This window comes from Orbicella faveolata, unplaced genomic scaffold, assembly GCF_042242905.1.
Source record: "Orbicella faveolata isolate gen_17 unplaced genomic scaffold, um_ofav_v1 contig_25, whole genome shotgun sequence".
Lineage (NCBI taxonomy): Eukaryota > Metazoa > Cnidaria > Anthozoa > Scleractinia > Merulinidae > Orbicella > Orbicella faveolata.
This window is the reverse complement of record NW_028301553.1, coordinates 4,091,542-4,118,384: the sequence shown is the minus strand read 5'-3', so window position 1 is coordinate 4,118,384 and position 26,843 is coordinate 4,091,542. Positions and strand designations below refer to the sequence as shown.

Genomic DNA, 26,843 nt, shown 5'->3' with positions numbered 1-26,843 from the left:
TTTGTCATGTGACTTCGACTTAACATCACAGTTTTTGCGGAACTTTGGTCCTTTTGCAACTGCATCGTGTTCTGACATCCTCAAGGGTTTAGAAAAGTGAAAAGGTTCAAGATGTTGAAGACTTTTGTGCTCCTCTTTTGCTTGAGTGTTACTCTGGGTGAGTACTTTTTTGTCTGGCACAGTTTTATGTCGGGTATTTCTTCACTAGCATTGCACCACCGAGGTTTTCTTTCGCTAAGCATCGGCTCTAGGCATGCTAATGAAAAGCGCCTTCAACAGATGGAGTCTGTTTTGAACCTAAGAGTTCTTATCATCGTAAGATTCGTTACTTCTCTTTAAGATCGTTGCTTTTTTGTGCTAGCTCTTGAGTGCTCCACAATATCTATAATAGTGTGCCTTGATATGTTAATTCTGCCAGTACGTAGTGTCGATGGTTGCGCCAAAATGTCGAAGATTGCTGAAACTGCGATTGAATGTTAACGTGAAGTTTTTCTTTTATGCTTTCTCTTTGCCTCTTTGCAGTTGTCTCTGTCTTGCGTTGAGAATTAATTGAACGTGGTTAGATAAAAAACCCGTCTTGTACTGTGTGCTGAAATAGCCAAAGCGTGCAAATGTGAAACCGTACTTTCCGCATACATACGCTTTACCAGTCATTCGAATAACTTGTGACCATTGTGAGTCGTGACTGAAAGAAAGTTTCTTAACAAATCGGGTGTTTGCGTCATCTTAATCCTTAGACAAATAATTCGCAATTTGTTATTTATCACGCTTGAGACAACAAAGCATTTTAGTACAAGGAAATTGTGTTCCCTGGCATTGTGTGCAACATTTTTGGATCACATCAGACACCATGGTTTAGGATTCATGAAGTGAAGGATTACATGTTTAGTGGTTTCCAGTAAAGGCTATAAAGAATGAAATCCTTAGCTGCAGATCAATGGTATGACTTCTGTACGCCCTATTTGTAATTATGTAAGCATTTTCTTTTGTACTAAACGGTGTCATGCATGAACTGTTGTCACAATTATTTTTCATGCATGGACTATCGTCACAAATATAGCAATTTTTACAAAACTTCATTCGAGTATTGGGTTACATGGCCTTGAAAATTGAGGGAACTAGTAAGGTGGCATCTTGTGGGGCATCTAAATTGTCCAGATATAGTCTTAACCTCAGGGCCAACTTTTCTTCTGGTCAGAATCAACAATGCAGATAATGTTCATGTATTAGACTTGCCCAGAGTCCACTTGCTGGGTGCCAGCTGAAGTAAAATTGGGTGTCTTGGAACGGAAAGACAGAACGGAAAGACAGCTACTTCTCATAAAGAAGTAGCTGTAATAATTATGAATGCACTGAATGCAAATATGGAGGACTGCTTATTCGGCACCTGGAACAAATCACATGAAAGAGAGGCTTGTTAGGCTTTGATGTTTTGTTTTCACAATGCTTCCAAAGAAAAGTTTTGCGTCATTGTCGATTTGGTCTGTTTTGTTTTGCCCTCGCAGTAAGTTTTTACATTCCTGAATGCCACCAGAAGGGACTGAAATCTTCCACAGCAGAGAAAGTGTTTTTTTCCATTCCCTGTGTTGTTTTCACAATGCTTTCCAAGAAAAGTTTTGCTTCATTGTCGATTTGGTCTGTTTTGTTTCGCCCTTCCAATGAGTTTTGCATTCCTGAATGCCATCAGAAGGGAGTGAAATCTTCCACAGCAGAGAAAGTGTTTTTTCCATTCCCTGTTCGCCTCTCAGGGAAAAACAGACGAAGGAAAGGAGTTCATGATCACCAAAGGAACTGTTTAAATTTGTTTGCTACATTTCAGGCTGGAAGATGTTAGAAAAAGCATAAGCGACTGCATTTAGCTCCAGGTTGTTGTCATTTGGCTCAATGCTTTCACTGGTTACAATGATGGGGGCAGTTGAAGTTCATTCACTTGGTTATTACACCATAGTATTTGTTTTGTGCAATTCCCTGTGAGTGGATGCAGATGTAATCAAATTCTTCTTTTGAGACAGAGGATGTCTTTCAAGGGAAGCTTTTCTTTAAGTAAACTGTGAAGTCCATCCAGTTGAAAGGACAGGTTACAAGCAATAATAAAGTTGATCAGTAACTTGAATTCAGGGTAGTTTGCTTACCAATCTGGGCTGTTTGAAAGCCAGTTAATGCTAATCTGGGATTAAAAGTTAACCGAAGCATTAATTATTCTTGTATAGAAACATTAAAATTTCTATGCCTAAATTTTGTGTAGTTTGAGATTAATCAAACTCACGGCTGAAGAACAAACACTGTTTAAACATAAAACTTAACCAAAAAGTTACAAAACTGAAATCAGAATTCTCACTAATCCTGGGTTAGCTTAATCAGGCTTTTAGCAACTCTGCCCTGAGAGTTTATTTAAGAGAAACTGTTGGAACGTTTTTAGTAGTCATAACTTACACAGAGCCGCTGTTGATACCAGCCACCCTGCCTAAATAAAGTTTGACTTGACTTGACTTGGATGTTAATGTACAATCTTGGCAAAACTCTGTTCACCAGGCACCTGTATTGAAGGAGACACCAGGAATGGTTCTGATGATGTCTTCTTTATAATGGCTTGATGGTAATTATTGTTTTTTTCTGTTGTGTCCTAAGGTGTAGGTTACAGTGCTAGTAATGGAACAACCACTGCTACACCAACTACCACACCAAAGCCAACTAAAGGTAATACAACCACTGCTAAACCAACTACCACACCAAAGCCGACTACAGGTAATGCAACCACTGCTAAACCAACTACCACACCAAAGCCGACTACAGGTAATGCAACCACTGCTAAACCAACTACCACACCAAAGCCAACTAAAGGTAATACAACCACTGCTAAACCAACTACCGCACCAAAGCCGACTACAGGTAATGCAACCACTGCTAAACCAACTACCACACCAAAGCCAACTAAAGGTAATACAACCACTGCTAAACCAACTACCACACCAAAGCCAACTAAAGGTAATACAACCACTACTAAACCAACTACCACACCAAAGCCAACTAAAGGTAATACAACCACTGCTAAACCAACTACCACACCAAAACCAACTACAGGTAATAAAACCACTGCTAAACCAACTACTGGGTCAACTTCAACTCCACAAAGCACCACAGCGAAAACAACAACAGCTTCACCAACTACCCTTCCACCTGATGGAACCTTCAGTCTTAAAGTCAACAATAGCAAGGAATACTGTTTGCTTGCGCAGTTTGCAGTTACTTTCACAATTAATTACATGGCAAATGTCTCCAAAGATAACAGTTCCAAAATTGAGGTATGTAGAAAATTCAAAGATTTAAATGAATAAATTTGTTAGTTTAAGGGACAGTGCCCTGGATGATTATCAAAAGTTCTCTTAGGGATTAACTGAAGGAAAAGATTCTGGAGAGCAAAATAAAACAAGCATCTTTTGGAGAAGTATGTACAGGATTACAAGGATTACTGTTCATGATGTTTGATTTTTTGACAGGTCAAAATTAGTGGTCATTATGTTTGATTTTTTGACAGGTCAAGAAATCAAATGCACTATTCTGATGAAATTTTGAATTTTTCAGTCATTATTATTTATGTATCTGGTTGATGTTTCTTTGCTTTCATAGTGTTTTTTTAGCATTTTTTTTTCTGATTTCTGATAGTGAACTGAAGAATGTTTTTGCCTGCTTCTGGCCTTGCTTTGTACAATATGATATATCAGTCAGAATCCCTTAATATACAGCACAGTCTAGATCCACTAGTCAGAATTTATATTTTCAGAAAGGCAGTTGCTCTGTAAATCCTGCTAAACTGGTGCTGTTTGTGTTCCTTTTCTTGCTTATTTTTGGCTTCTAGGAAAAAACCGCAACCATCTTCCTTAACAGAACTAATAGCCACAATGTTACCATTGGTGGAGACTGTGGTTCAATCAACAATGATGCCAAGCTGATACTTTCTTGGCCGAGTAAATCGTATTACACCCTGACCATGGTATTTAGTGAGAAGGCAAAAGCACTGGAAGCGAAATCAAACAGCAGCGAATGGAAGGTGGAAATGATCACTTTAAATGTCACTCTAGAGAGTAATCCAAACTTCCCAAATGCTACAGGTAAAACATATACTTATTAGTTGTGCAGCTTTTGGTTAAAATGTATTGCTGAGCCTACAATTTACCGTGTGGCACTAAATTTTTGCAGGAGTTTATGTTTATGAATCAGGGATTTTTTTATTTTGCGGAAACTAATTTTAGCAATTGTAAAGGACTAGTTTTTCTTACCGGGTACTAATTTTTTGCGATTTTCAAGAAGTTGCATTTAATTGAAAATAGTAAAACAACATGTAGAGATGTTAAAGACAGTAATCCAGTAATCAGTGTCATTCTGTCACAATTACATCGTGTTGGTGTGTGGCTGATTGCTCCAGCAATGAATCAGTAATAACATTTCATCATTTTGTTTCCGAACAAAAGAGGCGTTGTAAATCATTGGTAGCAAGAAGGTTCTTTGTGTGATGTTTTTATGTATAATTCTTTTTTATAACTTCTTTTGGCAGATCATGCAACAATTAGAACCGGCAAAAATTTATTGCCACATGGTGTACCGAAAAATCCCATGTGAAAGCCCCCCCCACTATAAGCCCTTCTATTTGCTAACAAAGATATTATACCAGATATAAGCCCCTCTGAATATAAGCCCATCCAATGCGTAAGTGTGCTCCTTTTGCGTTTCTTAACAAAGATCAAAATTTTTAATCTATAGTTATTTGATAACAGGGTTAAGCTCTTATTAACGGAGCTGGAGGTCAAGATTCTCCCATACAGACCGACTTAGCTTGGTTAATAAGATATCTATTATATGGCAAAGAAGAAAACTTTAATTCTATTAATGTAATTAGTTTGCTGACATTTTGCTTGCGAACAGTGATGAGCTTAACTTAAACCTGCCAAAATTTGCTCGTCCTCTTTACTTTTTTTTTGTCATCAGGCTTTTGGGCACTTCCATAAATGATTGAGAAGAAAATAAAAGAAAATGGTGAACATTTTTGTATTTTAGTTTGCTACTTTTTCAATGCAAAATGAAACCGGTCTAGTTGCTGGTCTAGATGGGAAAATCTAGACCGTGGTCAGTATTGATTTCAGCCAATCAAATTCGTGAATTCAGTAGTTCCCAGTCCTTGTGAGACACAGCCATATAATAAAATAGGATAATATCATAATAGCTCTAAATTTAATGGTATGTTAGCTTTAATTTGTTTCTCAGATACGTTTTATCTCGTTTTTCCGAAACAATTTTTTTAATTCCGCTTACATGCCCCCTGTCTCCCCTCCCAGATATAAACCCACCCAAGAGGCCTTATGAAGTTATACAATGCCAGGGCTTTAACGTGGGATTTTATGGTATCTATCATGGCTGTCCTGAAACAGTTCAAATGTTTATAGAAGTCTCTAACTGTTGGCCCCTGATTTTCAAGTTTTTTTCTGTAACTCCCATTTCTTTATCTGAGAGCGTAGACAAGGGTAGTTGTGCTGTAATGTTAATCATATACACATAAGAAAAATTAATGTCAGGGTTAACCCCTTTCCAGCCAAGTGATCTCATCTCCATACAGTTCTATTCTCTCTTTTTGCCATCCACCTTGTCCCTTTTTATTTCACTTCCACAGTTTTCCCACATTCACTTGTACACAGCTACAATGGAAGCCCTTTTCACTCTGGACCATCATAAATTATCTGTCCCACCAAAGTAACACCTGATGTAGATCAAAGGAATACTTGTTGCTACATTCCAGTAATGGAAAACTAGTAATAAATTATTTATGCCTGCTGGTATGAGCTAGGCAATAGCCTTTCAAAACAGCACCATAGTTTAAAGTTGTTTTCAACTACTAGGCTGTGGTCTTTGACAACTGATGTTGAATACCAGACTGTATCCTGGTGGCCAAAAGCTTGTAGTGTTAAGGAAAGTTTGAACCAGAGTATATCTGAAAGATTTTTGACATACAAAGTGGAACTCATCTTAAGCAGACACCCTTGGGACACTCAAGAGCAGCTTCACCTAAATATCAACTAGACTTGGAAATAGCGAAAAAATCGAATTTCTTCAAACTCGCCCAGAATGAAGCCCTACGGGCACTAGTTACAAAAATATTGTTTTAAGTTCGATAAATCAAAAATTTTTTTTTACGCAATTTTTTCATTTTGATGCCCCAAATCAGCCAAAATCGATTGAAAATGAGCGGCATATTCAGAGGCTTGTAAACTCAAAAGTAAAATTCTCCATTACAAACTGATTGCGTGTCGTATTTGCACTTCCTTTCTTGTATATTTAGAGCTAAATAGATCGCGATTTGATTAACACTAGAATATTTGACGAATTTTCTAAATTAACAACCCAAAATAGCTTAACAAGAGGTCTACATTTAACCTATTTTCAAATGCTAAAAAGGCGTTCTGGTACACGGCGTTTCCCAAAATGACCAGTTTGGTCTGAAAGAGCATTGTTTCCTCTTTAAATTAGTGAAATAAAATTTTTGGGTAAATAAAACTGCGAGCACTGAGATAGCGAACTAAATGCAGCACTTCTTCCTGAAAACGTGACCTTTGACCCAGGCGTAACGAAACTGACTACTGCAAGAAAAGCAAACGCTTCGTTATTTTGAAACATTTTCTAGTGATATCTCTCCGAAACCATTATTGCAAGAAACTGCTTCCAGATATGAAATCTAACAGGGTCAAAGAAGGAGCTAAACAGCGCAGTTTGACACAATAACTTTGTTTGCTGAGAATTCAAGTCAATGACCGTTAGCGAATTCGATTCCAGTGAAATTTGTGAGCTTGAAGTATGTTAGCCGATACTTACCTGAATATTTATATTTATAGCAGAATCGTCTTCTTGGATTAGTCTTCAAAAAAAGCTGGATCTAGCTTTGAAAACCTCTAAAAGAAGAATTGTTTAATGTTCCGTGACCTGCCCGCTGCTATAAATTCCATACACATGCCGACCGCATGTTTGTCGTAAAACCAACTGAATTCCACTGACACTTTCATAGGCAACCCCAAAATAAACAATCCCCAAAAATGTAAAGTGAAATTGGCTGTCTTCACAAAGAGTTAGAGGCTAGAGTCAAGTTCCATTACCTTTAATTAAACATAGGCACGCAAGACGTGCAAGAGTTATTTTTTTCTGTGAAGTTTTGTAGATAGAAGCATTCATGGTACAGTAATGATTTGGTTAATTTGACAAGTTCTTTTGGTTGCGATGTTACATCGGTCATGGTAAGATAGCTAAATAGTAAGCCATAAAATGTTTGACTGAACAAACTACAGTAATCTGACATGTCTCCAGATCAATGTAGTTATCATCTTATTTTCTAACGGGCAATTTGATTCGCTCTTTGATACAACCCGCGCTGTGATTGGTGTGACACCCGCACATGCATAACTCCCTCGCTCACCGATCACATAACCCTTCCAACCCCCAAGAGAAATTTTTGCTCAAAAATACTCAAGTTAATTTAGAGACTTTTTCGCATTTTACACAAGTCGTAAGTTTACCTTTTTACACAACACAACACAACACAACACAACTTCACCGAAAATAGAAAGAAAGAGAAAAAAAAATCTCTGACACGTTGAAAGCCTGATTTAATGAAATGCACTTTAACTTGGTGCCACGCAGTCTTCAAAGAACATTTGAACAGTTTTCATACTTTTTCCCTTAAAAAATATCGGGCTGAAATGAATGTCATCAAATAAAACTATTAAACTGCTACTGCAGAGACGTAAAAACCGTCCAGAAACAAAACCTTCTTTTTTGTTTAATATCCTGGAAACAGTAGCCGATAACTTGTCAGCTCTAATTGAATTTACTCCCATATAAAAAACAAAAGTGTTAAGTTACCATTTGTTACTAAAGATAGCAAACATCTCGTGGGAAAGAGTGATGACGATTCGTCCGCTCTAATTGAATTTACTCCCTTGTGAAAAACAAGACTGTCACATTACACTTTGCAACTAAAAACCAAAAATGTCTCGTTATATTTGCATGCAACAAGAACAAAACAATTGTTACCCGCACTTACTATTGTAAACGTTAGAACTGTTTCAAATCTAAAGTCTCGTCCCCTCTAAAGCAAGTCCTAAGAACTAGACGCGACGATTCGTGACCTCTAATTGAATTTACTCCTTGTGAAAAACAAAAGTATCAAGTTACCTTTGTAACTAAAAATAAAAATATCTCGTTGCATTTGCATACTACTAACTCACGAACTGTTTCAAACCTCAAGGCTCATCTCGTTCATTTAACTAAAATCCTCAGCCTAACCCACAGAAAATGTCGAAGTAAACCCAATATATGAATACTTCCTCCTCTTTTATAGAAGAATAAATATGGCCGTTCTGAACTCTATCGGGATCAGATCTTCTCACATACCATTTACCTTTACAACAAGAAATTTGATTGGCTGTTTATAGTAGATCCAATCTGATTGGTGTGACATACATACATCTCTCACTCACTCACTCACTCACTCACTCACTCACCCATTGACCCGTCCATAACATACCCGACGCGCCGACTAAGAGGTATTTTTTTTACAAAAAAATAACTCAAAAAGTGCTTGATTTTACTTTGTTCACTCAGTAGTTACTGTCACTTTCGAATACTGCGTATCAGTCACGCCAAAACACTGCAGACCATGCATACTGAGTAAGTTTCCCATACAAAGTCTTTTACACGTTTGTCTATCAAATCGAAAGTCACATACTGCACTTATGCAGCCTGTGGATAAATGACGAACTTGAACACTATTTTGTAACTAGAGCTCCCTAAAGATGGATCAAAATTAAAGGCCCAAACAAGTGTCTGCAGTGTTTTTGCGTGACCGATTCGCAGTATTCGAAAGTGACAGTAACTACTGTGCGAACAAAGTCGACGCAAACAAATAAAATCAAGCTTTCAGCCAATTTCACTTTACATTTGTGGGGATTGTTTATTTTGGGGTTGCCTATGGAAACCTGTCAGTGGAGTTCAGTTGGTTTTACGACAGACATGCGGTCGGCATGTGCTTGGAATTTATACTTATAGCAGCGGGCAGGTCACGGAACATTAAAAAAATCTTCTTTTAGAGGTTTCCAAAGCTGGATCCAGCTTCTTTTGAAGGCTAATCCAAATAAATATTCGGGTAAGTATCGGCTAACATACTCCAAGTTCGCAAATTTCACTCAAATTCATTAACGGTCATTGACTTGAATTCTCAGGACACAAAGTTATTGTGTCAAAATGCGCCGTTTAGCTCCTTCTTTGACCCTGTAAGATTTCATATCTGGAGGTATTTTCTTGCAATAATGGTTTTGGAGAGATATCACTAGAAAATGTTTCACAATAACAAAACGTTTGCTTTTCTTGCAGTAATCAATTTCATTACGCTTGGGTCAAAGGTCATGTTTTCAGGAAGAAGTGCTGCATTTAGTTTGCTATCTCAGTGCTTGCAGTTTTATTTACCCAAAAATTTTATTTCACTAATTTAAAGAGGAAACAATGCTCTTTCAGACCAAACTAGTCGTTTTGGGAAAAGCCGTGTGCCAGAATGCCCTTTTAGCATTTGAAAATAGGCTAAATGGAGACCTCTTGTTAACCTATCTTGGGTCGTTAATTTAGAAAATTCGTCAAATATTTTAGTTTTAATCAAGTCGCGACCTATTTTGCCCTAAATATACAAGAAAGGAAGTGCAAATACGACGTGCAATCAGTTTGTAATGGAGAATTTTACTTTTGAGTTTATGAGCCTCTGAATATGCCGCTCATTTTCAATTGATTTTGGTCGATTTGGGGCATCAAAACGAAAAAATTGCATTAAAAAATAATTTTTGATTTATTGAACTTAAAACAATATTTTTGTAACTAGTGCCCGTAGGGCTTCATTCTGGGCGAGTTTGAAGAAATTCGATTTTTTCGCTATTTCCAAGTCGAGTTGATATTTAGGCGAAGCTGCTCTTAAAGCAACTCGGGTGCTAATTCAAGGATTTTCGGCAAGTATCTTTTAAGGTCAGGCCCAATTCCTTTCAAGTGTCAATTAAAGGAAACTTAAAAACAAAGGAAAAGTCTAGATCATAATCCCTCCAAGTGTCCACAGCCACTTACAAGAATGAGGAATGAGTAAATACAGAGTTTATATGGGAGTTCAAAGGGCATTCTGTGAAGGCAGTCATTAGTAGGGAAGTCTGTTTATGCGAGTGTCTGTTAACCCATTGACGCCTGAATGAAATTGCCTGCAACCCGCCCCTAATTCCTGAGTAAGACTCCAAAACATATTTGAACAAAGCAAATAAACTAAATAAACAAAGCGCCTGGAAGTTGCCGTAAATTAAATATGCAGAAATCCAGCATGCAAGTTGCCGTTCACTTTTAAAACTTAAAATTCCCAAATACAGGGAACCAAATGAAAGGAATGTGAAAGGAAGCTCAATAACATTAAATTTTCACTCAAGCTGAGGTGAAGAAACCTATTCAAAAGCAAAAAAATTGTTCAAAATTTCGGTGACGTACTTCGCTGCATGGCCACATGTTCAAGTTAATCTCCACGCTAACGCAAAAGCTTGAGTTTTTGCCGACCGCTTTTGCAGTCATTTTAATGCCCGTGGCTTTACCAGTCGTTCCAAAAGTTGAATTCAAGTTCGAAGTAATAACGTATATCACCATTTTTGTTTCTTAAGTCCAAAAAGCTGCTTTAAATCTGTGATCTGTCATCAAAAATTACTTGAAAGCGCTCCGATCTTCATGTATTCGTGGTTGTTGTACGTAGGGAGAAAAACTTCTTCACCAGAAAGTTTTGAGGACTCTGTACTCTTTGATCCTCCATTCTGAGGCCACCTAAACATTGATTTGTATTTTCCGTGTCTATTTTAAAGCCCAAAGCAGTAATTTATCCGTGATAGGAATGAAAACAAGACCTTGGAAGTTTTTAGATTTGGCCCGCAATGCGCTATGATTACCTACACTTTTCAAGCCCACGATTTTAAGAGGAAAAACCATCTTTCTAGGACCCCTAAAGTCCTCTATAAATATGCTCAGAAAGTCCATTCTGATTGGTTTACAAGGCTGCTGCCTAACGGGCGCCTAACTTACGAGTGCAGGCGACTAAAGTTTTGTTCAAGGAGCCCAAGTAGGCGCCTAAACATGGAGTTTTGTTTCCCATGTAATATGTCCGATGACTTCAATCTTCTCATGAAATTGGTCAAAAAATCGTTCACACAATAAATTAAACGGAAAACAACAGCTACTCTGGTCCTGTTTTGCTTGTATCACGAGAAATCTGGGCAAAAGCACGGCAACAAAGTCTCTGTCCGCTCACGAGACAGCCGAAAACAGCCATGTTTAAAAATCGCCCTATAATGCATTGCAAGCTCAGTATTGAATAACTGTACATCATGTATGCCAATGGATTGTGTCTCTGTTGATGCCTTACTGATTCCAAGTTGCAAATTAACTACTTTGATAACAAATATTTTTGGAATTGGAGTGATGATCCTGTTGACATTATATTTACAGTTGAAAAAAGATAAATGTGTCAAAATATTTGTCTGATACTTCAGAAAACTTCACTTAGATGTACTGAATGAATTTCTTTGGGTTCTGAAAGGATAATTCAAGTAACTAGCCACCACAAAGAACACATCATTGCAATTCTCTTTGCATACTAGGGTTCTATATTTTAAATTATCAAATCAATTGTCGTGACTCCGCCCAATATACAAGAATTTATTTTCTCCAAAGAAGTGGCCAATATTGCTGTAATGCTCCCTCAAAATCACCTTTAGTTTATACTAATGTCCCAAGCCCGGGGAAGGAACGTACATTTCAGTGAGGCCAAATTCAACCCCCACCCCCTTCCCCAAATGCCTCTTTCATTTTTGTTTGTTTTCATTTGTGGCTTGCATTTCATGATTTGTACAACGTATTTCGTCTTTTTAAAATAGAATTGCAAAACTCCAAAACAAAAGCAGCAATATAAATTTTTATAAAAAAAAAAGCTGCAGCACCTGCATGGATACACCAATAATTGAGTTTGACCAGAAATAGTATTCTTTCTCAGTCATGACCTGATCACTTTGCTAAATGCTTTATTTATAACATTTGATTGATATTAGACCATATTAGTGTCTCATGGAAAATCTCTGCCCCAGAACCCCTCCCCAAAATTTCCACAATTAACCCCCCGCCATCTTCCTCAACCTCCCCAACCCCCCCCCCCCTCCCCGGATTGACCACGGAGAATTTTATTTGGGCTCCTAAAAAAGTGGCTTGGGCTCCTAACTTTTGGTGGAAGAAGCCCGGAGGGCTCCCTAAAAATTTCCTTAGACAACAGCCTTGGTATATTTGTCCTCAAGAACAATAGAACAATAGGAGAACTAAAAAGTCTTCAGGGAGGGTAGGAAAGGATTGTCCCCACCTGCTTTTTTCAGGCGGTTACGGGTGGCACAGGGAAATGGAAGAGTTTTTCACACAGGCAGTTGCGGGCGGCACAGACGTCAGTGGGTTAAGAGAGCTTTCACTGTAGACATAAATGAATGTGTGTATCTAATTCAGCTAATTTGTTTAAACCGCAGAAAACAAGATTACAAGCTTCTACAATGGCTCTTCAGGACCCTCTTATGCCGTCGGTGGCTTCTATAGCTGTAAAGCCAAAGATGACAGTGTGACATTTGTTACAACTACTGCGAATTACACAGTTGTCCCAGTTTTTAGGGATGTGAAGCTTGAACCCTTTGTTTCCAAAAACAGCAGTGATGACTTTGGAAGTGGTGAGTATTGTTAATGATTATTGTCTCTCTCTTACCCTCATTCTCATCTTTTGCATCTTTTCAGTGGTGAACACGTTTAAACAGAGATTCAGGAAGCAGGCAATTCAACCCTACTTTTTTCTATTATTATTGTTATTATTATTATTATTATTATTACTATTACTACTAATATTATTATTATTATCATTCGTTTAGGTGATTCCCTAGAAATAACACTTGACGTTAGATTTTTTCGAATTTGTTGTGGTTCCTAATATATCATACGGCGCTCATTTAAGAGTCATAACTCGTCAAAGGTGCATCAAAAATGCATGCATTGATACCCATCAAGTGTGTTTTTCTTTTTCTGAATGCTGCTATATTTTGGGGTATCAGTGGCCAAACACGTGAAGTTTAAGGTATCAGTATAACCCATTTGACCATCTGTGTGTGGTCCGCTCTAGTGTTCGTGGTTTTGACAAAAACCCATATAAACAGAATATTTATTGGAAGCTTAATAACTACAGATTATGACCTGACCTGTTTAAAACAGTAAAAATTTACTGTGTTTCGAAAATGTGAATATGTTTACAAAGCTTTATGAACCAATAAATCAAGATATACACCCGCTAAATTTAGGTTGAAAAAATCCGTTTCTTCACACATTGACCTAAAAAACTGTGTCTCAGAGTTTTGCACGTGTGTTTCTTGTTATTTTACAAGAGGATAAAGTTAGAAAAGTTAGAATAAGACTGCTCACGAAAAAAAGACACAACTTTTTAATGAAAAGAATAATCAGTATTCGCAGACACGGTTTTATCAGTGAACTTTCGGGCAACATTCTCTCTGAATTTCAGCCAATTTGGTCCAGGGACTGCCAACCTGGAACTCAAAATGCACGTACAACTTGCCTATTTTTACTTTCGATAAACAGAGAAAAAATGAAATTTGGTGGCATCCAAGTGTTATGAAATTATCACACCAAGGGAGACACCGCAGAGGAATCAACTTTCTGTATAACAATAGGACTGTGACAGTTAACATGGAACAGGTACAAATTTCTCGCGACGGCACACTAAATTATTCACCAGTGAATAAGTTGCTTTTTCATGAGTGATGTCAGAATTCCAAGGTTAGTAAACGTGAAATTATCTTTCGATTTACTATATTAGCATTTGAAATTTTATGTATCGATTGACTAATCTTCAAAATTATGACCATGTCAGTTAAGATGCAGAAGGCCCATAGAAGGTCCCCGAGGAAATGCAAGCACACAAAGGGAAATGCTGGAGCGAACGTCGTAAACCGGAATTCAGTTCAGTTCGCCTTTATCTGGCCTTCCTTTAGCTGATGAAAACGGGCAAGATCGCTTTTTCTTCTTCAAAGACACCTGGCACTGATTATGGAACGCGGATCGCGTGTTAACTCAGCATGATCTTAATTCATTTGACAGAACTCGTCAACTCTCAATTAAGTAATTAATATGCAACAAATCTTTCTCGCGCAATGACTAGCGGCAGACATAATATTTTTTTTTGTGGAGTTTTTTTTATCGTAATGATCACCTTAAGTATTTATCCAACAGCTTAAAAAAGCAAAATTATGCAAAATGGCAAATTTCCCCTTACTGATACCTTAATATTAAAAAGTCTCAATAGATACATTGCATCGTCATAAAGGAACAATTCGATATGTGTTTCTTGGCAAAAATGTATGTCTTGGATTGGAGTTGACGAAAAAAATTTCTAGCGTGTGTCTTCTAGGGGTGGTAAGGTTTAGGTCACAAGTGAAAGGGTAAGTAAAAATTTTTGGCAGTAATTTTTTTACCTGATGTTAAAATTTTTCTTACTCATGCAGTGGAAAGGCAATGACTTATAGACTAATTTAATGCAATTAAAAAAGGTACTGTACAGTGCTTGTTTAAGGTATCAGCCAGGGTTTAAAATGCAAATTTTTTGAAATTTGTGTTTTTGAGACGTTCAGATAAAGCTTTTCAAGAGCTTTCTTTTATAAAGAATTCCACCAAAAAATATATTTCAGAGCAAAGTTGTTGGACGTTAAAGTTTACTACACATTAATTGTTTTAATTACCTGCTGACAAGTCCTGTCATTTTGGAGTAACTAAGCCGAACAATGGCATATACAACAGGCAGTTACAACACACAAAACAGTCAACAGACTTGTGTGTAAACAACTACATTTGAATCATGTGGTGCCAGAATGACCAAAAGGAGGAATAAATCTCTACATTGAGTTGAGAAACATAAGTTTGATCAGATAGCTGCAAGAAACATAAGCGTGTATCTGGAGAAACGTATAGCTTTCTCGAAGTAAAACTACAACGTCTCCAGAGAAAAACGTACAAGGACAAACAATACAATATCAGTGATAAGAATAGAATCCACCTACTGCTTGCAAACAGTTCTAATCACAGCTGGGCCCGGGGTCACAATAAATAATGCAAGTAAGCAAAATGTTCACGGAAAGTTTTGTATTTTGTCCCTCGAAAGCAAATACTTAGAGACTAGAACAAATCTTGCAATATAAATGAGCCTAAACAATGCATAAGTACATGGCAAACACTAAAGGCAAACAATACGCCTTTGCATACCGCGGGAGTCGTGCAGGTCTCTTGCAACTTGTTTATTTATACATGGAACAAGAATTTTGAATTAACTAACCTCTGATCCCACGTAAAGATTTGGCCTGCTGCACATCACCTGTCAAACACCTATTGTTATTGCAAGATGATCCCTCTCTGGTAAAAATCAACATGGACGTTCAGGGGTTATAATCCTATTGCAGGTAAAATGCCGCCAAAAATTTTTTTTCTTTTTTTCTTGGAACGAAAATTTCGAAAAGTTAGGCATACTTTTTTTAACTCCAAGTCAGCAACCTCTGGACCGATTTGGCTTAAATTTGGCCAGCTTATTGTCAGATAGTTTTCCTTGAAAACCGTGTCTGTGATTTTTGTTTTCTTTCACCGTTTTCGAGTAATTGTCATTTTTTCAAAGGAAGTGCTGATGATTTGTCTCCTCTGACTTAATTCTATTGTTAAAAAACAACAAATGCACGTGTCAAAAATCTGAGACAGTTTTTTAGAAGAACGTGTCAAGAAGCAAATGCAATTTTTATCGTTCTCTTCCGCTCATTCTTAGCGGGACTGGAGATGAATGTACACAGACATGTGCTTTTGCCAAAAACGTCTCAATTAAGCTATCTCTTTGGATTTTGAGATTTTTAAAGGAATGAGCCATAATCTGGAACTATTAAGCTTTCAGAAAATGTTTGGTTTGTAGGGGTTTATATGAAAAACAAAAGTGCTAGAGCAATTGGCACGTGGACGGTCCTGAAGGGTGGCTGATACCTTAAGAGAAAACAAGCATCTATTTCGCTGTCGAGCTTAGCTTGATGGACATCTCTTAAATTGTGTGTGCGTGTGTGTGTGTGTGTGCACTAATGACACAAAAATCACGTGCAATAGGGATGTGCAATGCAATACTGAGGAATCACCTTAAAATAGTTTTGTTAAACAACAGTAATTTTCAACTGGGGCCGTGCAATAGCGAAAAAACGAAAAATCTGAAAAAAATTCTCAAGAAAGCCCTTGGTGAACTACTTCTAAAAATATATATTTTACCTCGATCCGATAAATATTTTGGACATACGGAGATAAACTTGGTTTCGCAGCTCTCAGACCAGATTTTAGGCGTCTGATACCGAACACTGCTGAGACCTCCTTTGAAAATCAAAACACCTTTTCCACGAAACAGCAAGTAACTAATCAAATAAAGCAGACGATAATACACATTTTGAGTGGCAATTTTCTCAGTTTAAATTAAAACTGAATTTTTGACAAATTTTCCAGTATTTACAATAATTCGAGCAATTTTTTGCTCCACAAAATTTACAAAATTAAGGGCCTAAAATCATTGACTGGTACCTTGCCTTGTGTATCGAGACTTATTCCACGTGAAAGAGCACTATTTCTTCTTGCAAAGTCCATTTTCAAAACCATGGGCTACTTAAAATAAAATTTTTGAGGTCGAAAAATACACGCAGTACTTTCGTGAAATTTGAGCTCTTTGATAATGGCGTACCAATGTCGAAAGGTCACACAAACACAACGATAATATATTTTCGAAACTCAGCGCTTCAACAATATTTGCTGTCACTCACAAACTAATGTTTACAAGACTATTTTACGTGATTTGCCATCTCTTTTGAGGAAAAATTAAAGAATTTGGCCGTTTATTTTGATCTCGAGTTCCTAAGTGTACACGGGTCACATAATGTTTGTCAAGGGTTGAAGGTGAGGTACTCGTTATCAAATCAAATTAAAACATTTTCTAGACAGAAATTGCTCACTAACACATTATTAGAAATGGATGGCTCTTCATACCTTTCGACGGGCTTTCTGAACATTGAAGAAATCCTGGACTGACAAGTCGTAAACCACACCGACGAATTCAAAGCAACGGATTACAGTTGATTGCATTACAATTCACAAGGAAACCGCTGGTCAAAGAACTATAAGGTCGATCAAGCCAAGGAAATTAAAGAAATATTTTGAATAAGTATAAATTTTGACACGAGCCGCTATCCCTCTAAAAGGTGCACGAAGACGACGTTACTTTTGTAGTTAAAATTAATTTTTCAAGAAAAAAAAACTGTAGGTTTGGCGCGGGTGGCCGGAGAGAAACGAAACATTTCCTGATATGGTGACAAAGATAATCCTTCACTGGGCAAACTTGGGGATAGAACGTCATCTCATTTATTTAGATATTTACTGGATTAAATGCACTCTCACTTTGAACCCCTTTTACTTTACCTTATTGGGATTATGATATCAAAAAATACCTGCGTCACTGTGAATTCAGAGTGCTACAGAGTCGTCTGTTACGCTGTGTTTGTTGTTTTTCTGAATTCGTATTGGACTTTCAACTAGAGAAATATTGGGGTATCGTGTTTTATCGGGATATCGTGTTTTAAGTGTATGTGTTGAATGGCATTGTGTGACTACGCTGCTCAAGTTGGCGGACAATGTGGAGCTAGCACAGAAACCCAGGCAGCTGTCAATATATCTCAATCGCAAAATGTGACAAGGACATAAGAATTCACCAGAGGTCTTTTGGTGCTGGTTTTGCGGATTCAAACGTAAAGACTGAGGCAGGACTTCTTCTCGCCAGGGCAGGTATGCATTAACGCAGCTCTTTGGAAATGTCAACTTGGCAGGCTTTCTCCTCAAGTGTACATATAAGGGGATTGGGGGGAGGGGGGCAGAGTTAATTAGGTAACGATACACAAAAGAGAAGTAATCATAACCCTAATTTGAAACATTGCAGTGAAATAGCATGTTTTTTTTTAGAGCAAGCTTATTTTGGTGTATAAATACCGTAATAGTTTAACCACCTGAAAATTCCACGCCCAAGCGTCCTGGTGGACCCTGGACAAGCCTAGTGATTCTTATGCTTGGACCGAATATAAATGAAAATACTCTTTGATTGGGCAATATGCATCATGAGCGTTTGTTTTTTCATATGTCTTACTGACCTCCATGGCACATTTATACTGTCAACGGATTCCACATTGCAAATAGAGCGTTAATTTGCACAAGATTTTGGTCGTACCCATGTCAGCAACTTGTTGTTTCCACGTCAACATCTTGAAAAGCGCTCTACAAATACCTACCTTGAAAATTACTAAAAAGTGCATTGTTATCGTCTCAATTACAAGGTAACAATTACAACTGAACAAAAAAGATCTCATCGTAGAAACTCTTATTCTTCGGCCATTTCAGCTTGAGTAAAAATAAAAAAAAATTGCAGTCACAAATGTTACAAAACAACGCATGCAGTAAAAAACCTTGATTTGAGAACTTAACGTTTCATATTCTTCTACATACATCATCAGGAAGTGTAAAACGGTCAGCTGCATTACAATAAAATTAAATTTAAACGAGAAGACTAGTACCTAATATTGAAAACCAGTACCTAATAAGGAAAGAAATGACAATGGATATAACTGAAAATAAACAGACTTGAAATCTGCTGAACTGCATGCATGCATGGATGAGGAGGATGGCGAAGGGGCGGATGCAAGCTCCCTGATGTCATGTCCTGTTGAGGGATGCAAACGCACCTATCAGAAGTACCAAAACCTGGAGCGCCATTTGCTCCTCGGGAAGTGCAAGCTTGTTTCAGAGAAGTATACCCTTTTAGATACCGTTAAATTGGGATACGCTGAGAGAGTTCACGAGGGCTCCACTATTCAGCTAACATTAGCTGCCCCGACCACCACTGAAGTCTCTTCAGAATTTCCCTTGGTGCAAGGCTGGACTCTAAAAGGCACGAAAAAGGCCACCCGTTTTAACGAGAATCAGCGTCAGTACCTCGATAACAAGTTCCGGATTAGACAGGAGAGTGGCCATAAAGCCGAACCTGAGAAGGTGTCACGGGACATGCACTATGCTAGGAGGGACAACGGTGAGCGGCGCCTCGACCTGGAAGAGTTCTTGACTGCACAGCAGATTCAGAGCTACTTTTCACGTACTGCTGCAAACTTGAAGCATGCAGTTACTGCTCAGTCAGGGCATGACTCCATCGACGATAACGATAGCCAGGCAGCCCGAGAACAGGAAGCTTTTTCTTCCGCCCGCTTAGCTGTCCTTCACCAATGCGAGCTGTTGCATCCCATTGTCTTTGACACACTGATCATATGTTCTTTGTACAGCAGCATCAAGCTGACCAAGGTCAGTGTTGCACAACTGAGGCTTATCTGTAGCTACTTCAACATGGACATAGAGGAACAACAATCAAGGCGAAAAGCGCCTTACATTACTTTTATCTCGGAACTTGTAGGGTCCTGTTTTTAAGAGTGCTTGCGATGTTATCGGAATGTAAAATATCCTCTGATAATATTACTTGTCCAATTTGTTATATTTTGTTTTCATGCAAACCTATACTGATGTTGTAAATATCGTTATTATTCCATCTCTTGTACCGTTCATTCCGTTCCTGAGTGCATTATGTTGAAGTTATAAATAATCATATATTTAGGGCCGGGTAGAAAGCAAAAAACAATAGCAAAAAAAAAAATCCGCGCCCACAATCTAAGTATCCGTCAGCGGTCTCATGTAACAGACTGTAACGCATATTTTTGCCGTTGACAGTGAATTCAATTCTGTGGCTGTCGAGAATGCTGATCCGGCGGCAGATTTTTCAAGCCTAATGCAAGGTATGGAAGATGCTGCTCAAATTTTAAGTGTTAGAAAGCAACTTCGGAATGATAGATGTTCCGATTTAATTTAATTAAGTGTGCTTTGACCTTGATAAACATATCGTGACCCGTTTACACGTTACGACTCGTGCTCTAAAAAACCGGCAAACTCTCAAATTTTTCCTTAAAGTTATAGCAATCAAGCAGAACAGTCTTGGAAACATTAGTTTGTGAGTGACAGCAAATATTATTAAAGCACTGAGTTTCGAAAATATATTATCGTTATGTTTGTGTGACCTTTCGACATTGGTACGCCATTCTCGAAGAGCTCAAATTTCACGAAAGTACTGCGTGTATTTTTCGACCTCAAAAATTTTATTTTAAGTAGCCCATGGTTTTGAAAACGGATTTTGCAAGAAGAAATAGTGCTCTTTCACGTGGAATAAGTCTCGATACACAAGGCGAGGTACCAGTCAATGATTTTAGGCCCTTAATTTTGTGAATTTTGCGGAGCGAAAAATCGCTCGAATTATTGTAAATACTGGAAAATTTGTCAAAAATTCAGTTTTAATTTAAACTGAAAAAATGCCACTCAAAATGTGTATTATCGTCTGCTTTATTTGATTAGTTACTTACTGTTTCACGACAAATGTGTTTTGATTATCAAAGGAGGTCTCAGCAGTGTTCGGTATCAGATGCCTAAAATCTGGTCTGAGAGCTGCAAAACCAAGTTTATCTCCGTACGTCCAAAATATTTATCGGATCGAGGTAAAATATGTATTTTTAGAAGTAGTTCACCGAGGGCTTTCTTGAGAATTTTTTTCAGATTTTTCGTTTTTTCGCTATTGCACGGCCCCAGTTGAAAATTACTGACATTGACTCTTGAAGAGGTGTATCGTGAATAAAACATTGCAAATGTCGTTTTGACTTTGAATTTATTCTTACTCTGAAATGTCTATGGAAAAAAATGAATCATATATACAAAATCATGTGATAAATGTCAATCAAATGGTCAAATGTACACTGTCTCGGATGTGCGATCCAACAGAAACGAATTAAAAACAAAACAATAGAAAATTTTCACAACAAGGTGTAAGAAGAATCAGTTTCCAGCTTTGTCCTTCAAGCAAATTGTGAATAGGAATTTTTTTCTTGTTAGCGTGTTTAGTTTGGTAAAAGTTAAGACTAAACAGCAACTTAGTCTGTTACAGTACCTCTTTAATCTGAAATAGCTAAGAAAATATTCCCCCTAAATACTACTTGCATGTCAGGCAGGCAAAAGATAGAATCCACTAACATAGCTACAGAACCCAGAAGCCCCGGGCTATCAGATATGACTTAATTTGCATGCTGACTATGGATTTAAGCAACTCAGTGGTGACCAATATACAGAAGGAGGTTGCCAAAAGGCAATTTCTGAAAACCTTGGGCTTGGAACACTGTTTAATCCTGGCCAACTGATTTAGTAAGCTACTCTTGGGTTTAGTATTGAGTACGGTGGACTCAACACTTGTGTGTCAGACTTTGTGTCTGCCCAGGGTCACTAAGTTACGTTTTGGTTAAATACACATCACTCTAACCCCTTCCAGAGGGAAGAGCACTGGCTTTACTTAATCTTTTGTTTCTGCAGCATCAAATTTTTGTTAGACAAAGTGCAGTTTCACACAACTGCCCAGTTTGAATATGGAAATTACAGCACTTGTTTGTAGTGCAATATCAGTGTTAGCAGATTAATGAAATTGTCACAAAAATTTTTTTTTACATTATGACTGGACATCATGATTGAGCACCCAAATGACTTGGCTATGTGTCATGAAACCTGTTAAGAATCATACATTTCATGTTTGTGATTCATCTTGCTTTTCAGACTAGCATAAAACCATGAAAAAGATCATCTTCTTTGAAAATCACTCCATAACGCATTACTAAGCACACTTATTACCTCATGTATGCCTAAAGATTTAGTCGTCAAATTATTTCTGTATGCAAATTATGTCGTCAATGTCTGACCAAATTGGTAAGATATCCAACCAAAAAAGGGATTTAAAAGGTCATATGTCCTGCTACTTGATAAAAGTTTTTACCAGTGCTGTTGAAACCTTAAAACTTCGCACTGTTCCTGTGATTGGGCAGACATCCATGTTATGAAGTTTCTTTTGTGTGAATGTCAAAATTCTCAAACATTAGCAAATGGCATCCTGTCTTTGGTGTTGCTGAAAACATATTTATTAACAGAAACACATCTGATTGCAGACAAATTCCCCTGCCCCCAGGATACCCCTACAACGGCATCACCAACAAAACCCTCAGGCAACAACGACATTGTCCCAATAGCAGTTGGATGTGCTCTGGCAGGGCTAGTGCTTATCGTCCTCATTGCTTATATCATTGGCCGTCGCAAGAGTCACCGTGGCTATGAGAAAGTTTAGAGTGGAGATGAGGTGTACAGGTATTAGAACAGCTGATGAATACACTAGTGTGTGAATGTTTCAAGACAGACTGTTCCGGCATAATTCTTAAGGCATAATCCAGTCAAGAGGCTGTCTTCACAAGGTCAACATTAAAGTTTACCTTTGCATTTTACTGCTTTACGTGTATTCAGTATAGTAACTTATAATCAAGCTTAAATCCTGCATGCTTTCTTTGTAGCAAATGTAATTGCAGGGGATGGAATATCAATGAAATGCAGCATATACAGTTATGGGTAGTGAATGGTCCTTCAAACTCCATGCTTCTTAAGAATGTCAATCAAATTTGACACTTTTTTTTTTTTCAATGTGCCTGGAGACTCCGGCTTGCACTGTAGATATTATAGTCTTGCAATGTTTCAGATTAATTTTTCACTTGCCCTAGAAGAAAATTAAGGAAGTTGAAAAATGTAAACCTGCTACTTAGTTTTTGGAAGTGGCAGAAGTTTGTCCCAGTGTGTTTCTATGCTCCATGTGGGCACAGCCTCTTGAACTGTTTTTGTTTTTTCACTGTAAAGCTTTGAGACTGGTTTCACCAGCAACGGAGTTGTAGTCGAAGTTGTCATCAGAAACAGAGAGTGATATGATCTGGTGAAAAGTAAACGGACTGAGTAAGAAGCAGAATACCGATTCCCCATATAACTCTGTTGCTTATGGTCCCGTGAAAACCACATTGTTGCATTAGGAAGGAGAAGTTGAAGAATAAACCAATCATAATGCTGATTTCGGGACCTACTGATTGGTTTGTTCTTCTTCTTCTGTTTCTGACTCCAATAATCTAGTTTTCACTGGATCAGGCATTTCATTAAGGGTTAGCATCAGACAAATTGACCAGTTGTGAGGATGACTTTGCCCACCTGGTTTGACCATCTAGAGGAACGTTTTTTGTACCTGAGAAGTACAGTTCAAATAGTTTTATCCACCTGTGAAAACAGTTGCCCTCCTGCCGAAAACGTTAATGAAACCCCTGCTGGGTCATAAGCGATGGAGTTGTAAGTGGAATTGGAAGAAAATGGGAATATTCTGATTCTTCCAACTCCAATTTCGTTGAGCTCATGACTAATTTTCGTAAGTGCTCTTATGACCCCGACGCAGACCTCCATTGCTAGTGAAAACCAACCGTAAAATGTTTGTCTGTTGCCAATATTACCAGGAAGGAATACTGTAGACTTTCCAGTTCGTAATTAGTCTGTGTGCAGACTCCCTGTTGTTAGGGCTTTCTGTGGGTTTTATACAATCAGCCAAACTTGAAGTTACTAGTGTAAATTAAGGAAGATTCATTAGTGTCGTCACAAGCAAGAGAATAGATGAACTTGATTTTTGTAGTTTTCAATTTCCTTTTTGATAGTGAATAGTCATGGAAAATACATGACGGTGCTACCTTTTATGTCCTAAAGGCTGCCGCACACTATCCGAAATTTTGTCATAGAACTGCAGATTTTTTGTCGGGGTCAAATCAGGTTAATATTTGTTGGGCCATCAGCTCGCAACTAACTGCATTGAGGCCTGGGGCCAAGTCATCCAAAATCAAGATGGCGCCTATTCCACTGATGTGACTGTCATGACATTTCCTAATTGGTGGAGGTACACACAAGCCCCAACAAATAGTCCTGATCCACCGCACACTAGCCGACAAGGCCCAACAAGATGTTTTGAGATCTAGCACTGTCAGACATTGCCCAACAAGTGAAGATTTTTTGTCAGCTGACAAAAAATCAGCTAGTGTGCGGCAACCTTTAGTGTTTGTTTCACATAGTAACATGTTCTCATTCTGATTCTAATGGATCCAGTAGAAGGGGTGGTGAATGGTACCTAGACAGTCATCATTGTGGGTCTCTGATTTTTCTTTTTATCTCTGAATCCTTTTATAGTGAGTGACTAAGTCTTGTTTGTATTATGTGTTTCTTTCAGTCTCTGCCAGTCTTAAATTGTTTAAGCCTTAGTCTTGGATTTTCAAATAAGGTTGGCGGTGTCACGGCAAGTCTCAGATGTTATCATTCATCACTCCTAATAGATGTGTCAGGTTCACCTACATACTGTTAGCCTTTTGAATAAAAGGTCAAAATATTATGTCAAAGTGTTTAGATAGATGTGTGTACAGTGTTGTTAAGAATACTTAATTAATGTTAATTGTCCTCATTATAATCGAATGTATTTTTCTTTTGTTTTTAAATAAATCTAAGTACACTTTTGGTACAGAATAAAAAAAAAATTGATCAATTCTTTGCATAACCAGTGTTCCTAAATATTAAGCATTTGCATTGTATCACAAGCAATGAGCTTGGGGGTACCAAGTACTTGAGCAGTTTTTGAAACTATGCAAATTAGTTAGGCTAAACATTGATGGTTGGTTTTGTCAGCTGAAATTTTGTTAAGACCTAAATTTTCAGTGTGGAACCTCTGGGGGCAATCTAGCAGTATAAGTGGGAGAAATTTTCCAATCTCATCATTTTCTCATTGTTGTGCAGTAGCTGCCTAGATTTGCATTCCAGTAATCAACCTTACAGAGAATTTAAAGCAAGTGAAGTGTTCAGCAGAGATAAACAGGTTTATAATGAATCAGTCTTGTTAAACACTTGCAAACTTCTTATGTAGTTCCTGCTGTAACAGGGTTCTCAATGGAAAGTGACAACAGGATGATTTCCACTGTCCTTTTGACAAGACAGATGTGACCATCTGTTCTGGCATATTTGCGTGCCAAATGGAGGTTTTTGTTTATTTAGCAACAGGCACGAGGGTAATGATTATTGCTGGTAACAGAGTGACTTTTAAGGCTTGTTCTTCAGTGTTATGGTCTGATTTGTTGTCAAGTAGCTGGTATTCTATAGTGTTAAAGATTAACTCGGGGGTTACCTTCTATAGTTGTTAGGTTGAGATTTCGGATTTTGGATCCAGGTAACCAGTGTAGTTCCCAAGCAAACCGAATGTTTCCCTCTACGGACTGTGACACTAACTTTTTTTCACATCAAAACAATGTAATAATGCTACAGTACTTAAAACATAATCATCGTTTTAGTTGTTGATTTGCATGATCTTGCAACCTTTTTGACGTTTAAAGACAATAAAGAAAAGATTGTAAACATGACTGTTAGTGTTATTGAGTAGGAAAGTCTTGTACAGTATAACCTCTACTACGAACACCAAAGGAGAGGATCTGAGTGTCCTCATTATAGAGGACGGAGGGACAGGTTTGACTTCATTCTAAAATGTCAACGACTTTGATTCCATGGATACCATTTATTTTGTTCCAAACTATTTTGTATATTGTTTGTTCCGATAAGCTTGGGTGAGACCGAGGGGTTAGTGGGGGGAGAAGGAATGTCGAAACGGAGCTAGTGTGGGAGAGGGGGAAGGCTTCATGCAACCTCGTTCCCAGGGTCTCTTATCTTACCGCCCCCTGGATGAGAGACCAGAATAAGATGCTCTGGTTGGGTAAGAGCTGCATGAATAATTAATGATTTTGAGAATGAATGATTCAAGATATTTACATAATGTGTAAGTTTTCTTTATTTTATTTTCAATTGAAATGGTGGGAATGGGTTTAAAAGCCAGTCAAACTCCAGCTCCCAATGCAAACCGAGGTCGATTATTTTAATTTCGACACCAGTCATTACTTAAACACTGTATAAAACGTGACACCCAATCTTTTATCTCTTCACAGTAGTCTTAAGTGGAACGCGGTTTTCTTTTCGCGTGCGCCCGAAAAAAGTAAGAGGAGGAATGGCAAATATATCGAACAAAGCCCCGGAAAATTAAAAAAAGTGCTGTGATTTTTACAACCGGAGATTTACGGAAAGGTAAACCGGAATTTTTGACCGAATGGAAAGCGCGAAGCTCCCGAGTTAAACTCAAATTTTCTAAAATTATTTTTGCTTTAATGAAAGTACCGGGAATTTTTGTTCCATTTGGTTTTCCTCCCGGAATTTTCGGTTACTTGGTTCTCATTTCGGAAATTCGACAACTTTTGAGACCCGGAGAGGGGGGGGGGGGGGGGGTCCTCCCAGAAAAATTTGGTGGGGGTATGCGGCCCGCTTCCCAAAACCCTCTCCCTATTTATGACTAAAATCTGCGATTTTCCCTACCTATTTATGACCAGGCCAAAAGTTCGATACCTTATTTATGACTGTTGCGGCTGACACAGTTGCCCTGAACATAATTTTTGACGGGCCTTTCTTTGTGGTCATATCGATAATGATGAAAGAGTAGCTTCTAAACAACATACCCAATTCAAGACTAGTATTTTAAGGACGGTGCATACTAAATACAAAGGTTTTTGCGCCAGGTAAGGATCACGCGAAAAGAGTAGATCTTTGCAAGAGCTATTGGAATCCACAAAGAAAAATGGGGGTAGCCGCGCATTTTTTCGAGATCATTAGCC

At 37.9% G+C, this 26,843-nt stretch overlaps 2 protein-coding genes across 3 annotated transcripts; both read left to right on the top strand.

Annotated features, from left to right (window-relative positions):
- Positions 1 to 25,550, top strand: LOC110065480 (uncharacterized). 2 transcript variants are annotated; one of them, XM_089294747.1, is made up of 6 exons: positions 1 to 157; positions 2,629 to 3,302; positions 3,857 to 4,109; positions 12,606 to 12,800; positions 22,251 to 22,446; positions 24,377 to 25,550. In XM_089294747.1, exons 1-5 carry the CDS (start codon positions 112 to 114, stop codon positions 22,424 to 22,426), a joined length of 1,344 nt encoding a protein of 447 aa, XP_089150873.1. In that variant the 5' UTR covers positions 1 to 111; the 3' UTR covers positions 22,427 to 22,446; positions 24,377 to 25,550. The 2 variants fall into 2 exon arrangements, with proteins under 2 accessions (XP_089150873.1, XP_089150872.1); XM_089294746.1 differs by having other exon boundaries at positions 22,251 to 25,550.
- LOC149108632 (uncharacterized) lies at positions 12,807 to 21,748 on the top strand. Its single transcript, XM_089294749.1, has one exon. It carries the CDS (start codon positions 18,847 to 18,849, stop codon positions 19,651 to 19,653), a length of 807 nt encoding a protein of 268 aa, XP_089150875.1. The 5' UTR covers positions 12,807 to 18,846; the 3' UTR covers positions 19,654 to 21,748.
- Positions 25,551 to 26,843: the final 1,293 nt, after the last annotated feature.

Bases quoted from the DNA above. Each gene is read 5' to 3' on its own strand.
- LOC110065480 (XM_089294747.1), top strand. From the start codon at position 112: ATGTTGAAGACTTTTGTGCTCCTCTTTTGCTTGAGTGTTACTCTGG. The intron at 4,110-12,605 runs GTAAAACATATA...TTTAAACCGCAG, and splicing joins AAACTTCCCAAATGCTACAG to AAAACAAGATTACAAGCTTC. The intron at 12,801-22,250 runs GTGAGTATTGTT...ATCTGATTGCAG, and splicing joins CAGTGATGACTTTGGAAGTG to ACAAATTCCCCTGCCCCCAG.
- LOC149108632 (XM_089294749.1), top strand. From the start codon at position 18,847: ATGGATGAGGAGGATGGCGAAGGGGCGGATGCAAGCTCCCTGATGTCA.